This window comes from Diospyros lotus, chromosome 12 (genome assembly GCF_014633365.1).
Source record: "Diospyros lotus cultivar Yz01 chromosome 12, ASM1463336v1, whole genome shotgun sequence".
Taxonomy (NCBI): domain Eukaryota; kingdom Viridiplantae; phylum Streptophyta; class Magnoliopsida; order Ericales; family Ebenaceae; genus Diospyros; species Diospyros lotus.
Genome location: NC_068349.1, coordinates 13,323,700 through 13,330,955, shown reverse-complemented (window position 1 = coordinate 13,330,955; position 7,256 = coordinate 13,323,700). Strand labels below are relative to the sequence as shown.

At 40.5% G+C, this 7,256-nt stretch overlaps 1 protein-coding gene across 1 annotated transcript; it reads left to right on the top strand.

The window, feature by feature from the left end:
- Nucleotides 1–4,531: 4,531 nt before the first annotated feature.
- Nucleotides 4,532–6,507, top strand: LOC127787163 (protein DETOXIFICATION 56-like). The gene is made up of 2 exons (XM_052315067.1): nt 4,532–5,260; nt 5,702–6,507. The coding sequence occupies exons 1-2, from the start codon at nt 4,551–4,553 to the stop codon at nt 6,450–6,452; spliced, it is 1,461 nt and encodes a 486-aa protein (XP_052171027.1). The 5' UTR covers nt 4,532–4,550; the 3' UTR covers nt 6,453–6,507.
- Nucleotides 6,508–7,256: the final 749 nt, after the last annotated feature.

The window sequence follows — 7,256 nt, the reverse complement described above, 5'->3', positions numbered from 1 at the left end:
TTTGTAGCTAAGCCTTTAAAAAGTTATTGAAAGGTTCCAGCTAAGCCCGTGAAAAGTTGTGTAAAATGTTATAGCTGAGCTTTGTAAAAGCTATAGAGGATAGTGCGCTCGCGTCTCTAAATAGGCACTCCCTTAGTGAATTTTGAAAATCCCTGGTGATGAGCCAAGATAGTGGAGTAAGTCAGATTGTACCGAACCACTATAAATCTTGTGTGTTGTTTATTTTTAATTCTTTTACATTTGATGGTGACGAGAGGCTCAATCCTAGACTTCTTGTGTGTTGTCTATAAATCTTGTGTGTTGTCTATTTTTAATTCTTGTTTATGCTATGTTTGAACCTTTTATGATATTCAAAATGAAGTTTATGATTCACCTATCTATCTTACTAAGATCTTCCTCTTACTTTGGCAATCATATTATTTTGAAAATTCCCCATATGTATCCATCATATGGCTCAAGATTCCAAGATGGCTTAGGCCTCCACCATTCAACATGATCCCTTTAAGGAAACTCTTTTGTCCAACTTGAATTTCCAACCTCATTCTTATCTTTCCTTTCAGCCTTACCTATGCTCTTCTCTTTTTTTTTCCAATATGTAATCTTCAAGATTTATGAATAATTAAGCATGAGAATAAATTTCTACCAAGCTCTTTGGCATCTTTTACACGAGGCTTATGGAAAATTTTATGTCCCAAATTCCCTCCATGAGATAGGAAAACCTATATTTTCATCTAAATTGTTAACATTTGAAGTAGCCTCTTGAAATCAAGTTATAAATTTTTGTAGACTCTCTCCTTTCTCTTGTTTGATAATAGAAGGCATATGCATGACTTCTTTACTTTGTGATGACAATTAAACCTTGCTATAAATTTCTCAACTAGTTCTTGAAAGCTCTTAATACTCTGGGGTTCCAAAGAATTGAACCAATCTTTAGCAACTTTTCTAAGAGTTTGAGAAAACCCTCGACAAAGCTTTGGTTGGAGTTCTGCAATCCATAGCGGCTCTGCATCCTATGAGAAAGGCCAGAAGATCATCAATTCCATCATACTACTCCAACTATGGAAAATTAAAGGGAGGTGGAAGTTACAGTTTGGAAATATCATCTATGAAAGTTCTAAGAGTAAACAAGTTGATCTATAACTTCCTTCATCCTTATGTAGCTTATCCACCATTAATCTCATAAGGTACTGTACGTAACATTTCTCCATCAGCACCATAGAAATACGCTCAATGAGGATTTCTTCCTTTATCTCTGTCGCAATTGTTATTTTGAAGATATCTCTTGCAGGCTACAAGAACAATCTCTTTGGTAATGATCTTCATATTACTTTTCGTGTTGACCCTCCTTATCTTAGTAAATCAACTCTTTATGTTGCTCGTGATGAGGGTTTTCCATTCAAGTTCTTTCCTCCCTCCTCTTTTGTATTTCTTCTTCTAAATTTTGATTAACTCCATCTCCTTCCATCACTACCTTTCTCTTCTTCAACTTCATATCTGCTAAAATTTTGTATTGAGTTCTCATAAGGACCTTCAGAGCGTCCTGCATTTCATTGATCTTATCATGCATCACTTTCATCCTTCTTTCTTATTGATTGTCATCATCTAGTGCGATAAAGGTTTTGTTTACATCACTTGATTTCCCCATTAAAATGTGTTAAAAATTAACAAGAAAACTCAAAGGAAAGGCTCATTCCTTGCTTAAACACAAAAGCTCTGATTTTACACGCTAAAGCTCAAACGAGCCCTATGATAGGGAGCAATTGATGTAGATGAAGATTTTAGACCAATAGAATTTGTTGGATTTGAGTTAGTGCTCATCTTGGTTTCTTTTCGCTTCAGCTCTCCAAAATCTTGAATCTTCATTGTTAGGAATAATCTACATTATAAGGCAAGTAAACTAATTAAGGCTTATGCATGATAGAATTGAGCAATTGAGGATTAGAAAGAGAACTATCCTTGACCAAATGTAAAAATGCCAAATCCCCTTTCATAACCCTCCAACCTTTCTTATATACCTACTTTCTAGGTGGGTTACTTTAACCACCTAACTACTTCCCTTTTTAAATTACAAAAATGCCCTTTACCTTTTAACACAGAATCGTACGTGCTACATTACCTGAATATGGATGACGCACAATATGACTAATCGAACTTCATCCCGAATGAAGTCTGATAGGACTGCCCAATCGGGCTTCATCTAGGATGAAGCAATTGGGCTTCATCGCGAGGCAATAGCCGCGAGGATGCAACGGTAAGGTGATGCAACGACGGTCGACATGAGGCGAGGCAACGAGGCAATGTAGCGGTGGTCAGCGCGAGACAAGGCGGCCATGGGAATGGCAGAAAGAGAGGAGAGATGAGGCGACCATAGAAGAGAAGAGGAAGCATTTTCCCTGGGTGAGGGCAGTTTTGTCATTTTGGCTCCTTCGATCACTCCGTGCGTCAACCACATTCGAGCAAAATAGCATTTTCCTTTAACTAATGACATTTAAATGCTGATGTGGCAGACCCACTAACTTTTTCCTGATCAAGTATATAACTCAATCTTATTTATTTTGAAGAGTAACACCTAAAATTAAAAATAATTCTTTAATTTTGCATGTGTTGCAGCTTTTCCTCTGATTGAATTATCGAGGTAATATAGTTAAACTACTTACTTAATTTCATTTTCATCTGAGGACATGTTTGGTAGTGTAGTGAGAATTGTTAGTTGTGTGGCGTGTTTGTGCTACGAGGATGGCTTAGGTAGCCTTTGTCTGGTATTAGGCTATCTCATGGCTCTGCTAGCTCTTTGGGCTAAGTTAATCTCAATACATGTGTTCCAAGTTGGTAATGGCTTAGCTGATGCCATAGTTTGAGATATTCTTCTCCACATTGTAGATTGGTTGACTTCCAATTAATTTGTTTGTTGTGTATTTGTTTCTTAGTTTCATGTGTCTAGGGTTTAGAATTATCTCACAGGGTAGTTCGATTTGTATGCTTTTTGAGTCTTTCTCTTAAAACTTTGCCTTAGTGCATACATCTTTCGGTCGCTTCTTTGTATTTAGGCCTCATGTTTAGAGAGGGGCAATGGGTCGGTGGATAAATGAGTCTCACTTTTCCATTTTAAATTCAAATAATTATGAAAAATTCATATTTTGAATTATAAAGATAAAATTTATTTAAACATTTACTAAAATAAATTTAAAAAATTCATATTTAAAGAATATACACATAAAACATATTTTAAATATTTATTAAATAGAATGCAAATGGGTAATTGGGAGACTCGTCATTTCTAGAAAAAAAAAAAATCAAATTGTATTAATGAGATGTACATTTTTTTCCTAAAAATGATCATTATTTGTAACAGCTTTATCTGTGTTACCTAACGGAATTAATGATTCTAATTATTAATATGAAAAAAAATAGTTAAAATTGTAAACTCCTTTTAAAAACTAATGGAAATATAATTACAATCCCACAAGGAATCATGCTATTTGTACAGAAGGCCATTTACAAGTGGGTTTACAGATAAGTTGAAAAAACTATTTTGCCCCTTTCTCTCTTATCTTAATGACCATTTTACCCATTTATATCCTCTCTCTCTCCCTCCTTATTTCCTCTTTCTCTCTCATCTCCCATTCTTCAACACCGTCCGCCGCAGCCTGCCTTGCCCTCGTCTCCAACCGACGCCCGTTGCTGTCTCAAGAGGTGAGAGGTGAGGCGACGGTCGGCCAAACAAAAGGCAAGAGACAAGGCAATGGTCAACTAGGCGAGAGGAAAGGCGTCGATAGTCGGCCAGGCAAGGAAGCGACGGGCATTGAGAGACAAGTGTGAGGCAATGGAGAGGACTAGGCAACAAAGAGATGAAGGTTGTGAGAGGCAATGCTGAACGGGAAAGGGGAGCGAGGATGTAGCAGGTGGTCGGTCAGACGAGAGGCGAGGCGACGGTCGACCAAGCGAGAGGTGAGAGGCGAGACGACAATCGGGCAAGCGAAAGGCGAGGCAGCGACGGGTGTTGAGCGATGAGTGCAAGGCAACAGAGAGATGAAGGCTGCGAGAGGCAATGCTAATGGGGAAAGGAGCGAAAAGATAATATCACAAATTTATTACAATAAGTTCTCGATTCATTACAAAATTATCATTATGTAAATTCATTGTAAAGGTACTTGGGTACAAATAACATTATCCATCCCACAAGAATGGGTGAGAAGGAAAGCTGCAATAAATAGTAGTTGACGTGGTTAGAGAATTCAATATTTGGAATTCCATGTAATGTAATGTAATATCAATCGACAAATAACCGTACTGTCTTCCCCCTTTTAATGGCCGTTACAACAAACAGCCACTTTCTTTTGTTCGTACGCCGAATAGAAAAGAAAACCCCTTCCCTTCACGAGACCCATGCCCGCAAAAATCCATCTTCTCTCTTCTTTATAAATTATTAATACTCTAGTGCTGCACCCGTATCCAAATTGCTTTAGCTAGCTTCTTGCTAGTGCTCATCATCGTCACCCTCATCATATCTTTCACACTGAAATCCACTGCACTTCAACAATAATACCATAATGCCGTCACCACCGCCGGAAGAAAACCCACCGGGGAAAGCCCCCCCACCGACATCCAGCTTCACCGGCGCCGCCCTCTCGGAACTCAAAGCCCAGAGACGAGTAGCGGCTCCTCTTGTGGCAATGAATTTAACGTGGTTCGCCAAGACGGCGATCACCACCGCGTTTCTCGGCCGGCTCGGGGAGCTGCCGCTGGCAGGCGGCGCCATGGGCTTGACCTTCGCCAATGTCACCGGCTTCTCCGTCTTGAACGGGCTGTGCAGCGCCATGGAGCCCATCTGCGGCCAGGCTCACGGCGCTCGAAACTTGAAGCTCCTCCACAGGACCCTCCTCATGACTGTTCTCCTGCTGCTCCTAACCACTCTTCCCATTTGTCTCTTGTGGCTCAACGTCGACAAAATCCTTCTCCTTTCCGGCCAACGCCAGGAAATTTCCTTCGTGGCCAAGAAATTCGTCTTCTTTCTGCTCCCCGATTTGGTTCTGACATCATTTCTGTGTCCTCTGAAAGCCTATTTGAGCTCGCAGAGCATCACTGTGCCGAATATGTTAAGCTCCGCTCTCGCTGTGGCTCTTCATGTTCCTATTAATATACTGCTTTCCAAAGCTAGGGGAATTGAAGGTATTTCAATGGCGATCTGGATAACCGATCTGATGGTGGTGATTGCACTGGCGCTCTATGTGGTGATAACAGAGAACAGAAAAGGTGGAAGGTGTGCTACCTTGCTATTTTGTTCATCTTAGATTTGAATTAAACCATTTTTTCTTATTTTAACCAACTCTTATAAATGGGCTCTAAATGAGTTGACAATTGGATTGAGGAAAATGATTTCTGAGCAAATCCAATTAGTTGATTAATTCAGATAATAAGAGAAAAATTATAATTTTATCTTTATATAAATAATTTAGTAGTTAGTTGACAGATAAATTGAAGAAAAATAATCTGAGCCAACTCAATTAACTAACTGAGTTACCTTAAAAGACAAACAGATATAAAATAAGTAATTTTGCTCCCGTTAACCCCATCAAATATCATTTTGTTCCTGTCGCTCTCTCTGAACAGACTAATAGAGTCAGCCCAAATACCGCAGTCTTTCGGATTCATAGATAGAAACTTAGAGAATATTTTAAGTTGACTATTTTGTTGCTACAAGATGGAACGATGCGGGTTGGTGGGAGCAAGATTACGGCGACTGGATCAGGCTGCTGAAGCTAGGCGGGCCGTGCTGCCTGACCACCTGCCTCGAGTGGTGGTGCATCGAGATCCTTGTTCTGCTCACCGGCCGTCTTCCCGACGCCAGACAGGCCGTCGGCGTTCTCGCCATCGTCCTCAACTTCGACTTCTTGCTCTACTCCGTAATGCTTTCGCTGTCCACTTGCGCGTCCATCCGAGTCTCAAACGAGCTCGGGGCGAACCAACCCGACCCTGCTCGCCGCTCGGCAAGCGTGTCATTGGCGCTGAGTTTCGTCGCGGGCTGCGCCGGGGGCTTGACAACGGCGGCGGCTAGGGGAATTTGGGGGCCTCTGTTCAGCCATGAAAGAGGCGTTATTAGAGGCGTGAAGAAGACGATGGTGGTGATGGCGGTGGTGGAGGTGGTGAACTTTCCGGTGATAGTCTGCGGCGGAATCGTGCGGGGAACGGCGGCGCCGTGGCTGGCGATGTACGGCAACGTGGGGGGGTTCTACTTGGTGGCCTTGCCGTTGGGGGTGAGCTTGGCGTTCAGAACGGGGCTGGGGATGAGTGGACTCCTGGTTGGATACTTGGCGGGGATGGTTGCTTGCTTGGTTCTGTTGCTGGTATTTGTTGCGAGGATTAACTGGGTTGAGCAAGCTGCCAAAGCACAGGCAATGGCTGGTAATCTCCAAGATAGTAGCATCAAGGAAGAAGAAGATGACAAGGATTGAGCAGCTCTGTGTGTCGCCGAAACAAAGCAAAGGCATACAGAGTAATTGCTCAGTATGTTTGATCCAATTAATTTGATTTTGCCAACAAGTAGAGATTATATTAGCACCTTGTGATATTGGTGGAGCTGATGCGGATGTAGTTAGTAATAATAATAATAATAGAAATTATTTCTGCACTATTGGGTGTAATTGGTGAATTTAACCTTAGTCTATTTATATTACAAAACAAATGTAACAGTATTAGATCATTTTGTTCTCCGGATATTTACGTTAATGATGTCATGAGTGTTGCATTGATAATTAATTTTAAGATATTATTTGTAACGCCCAAGATTTTTAAACTGAAATATAATGTAATACTTGGGATTTTATTTTAGCTTCTAATACTTGAGGAAATATGTCCTTTCAAGGGATTATAGAAGCCTTGAGACAAAGGTTCAGTTTTTGAGCCAGTGGCAAAATCGTAAATATTGATGTTCGGGTAAAAGTGTAATTTACCTAAAAACCAGGGGTATTAGCGTAATTAGTCCTTTCTTCGGGGACTAAAATGCAATTAAAAATTGGCCTAGGGACCAAGTTGAAAAGGGTCTAAGTGCAATTACCTGAAAAGTTTGGGCCAAAGTGTAATTCTTGAAATATTTTTCCTAAGGGCATTTGGGAGATTCAAGAAAAGCCTTATAAATGATTTTAGAGATAAGGATGAAGTCTCATGATGATATTAGAGATAAGGATGAAGCCTCATGATGATATTAGAGATAAGATAAGTATTCATGATGACTTTAGAGATAAAGATTAAGCCTCATG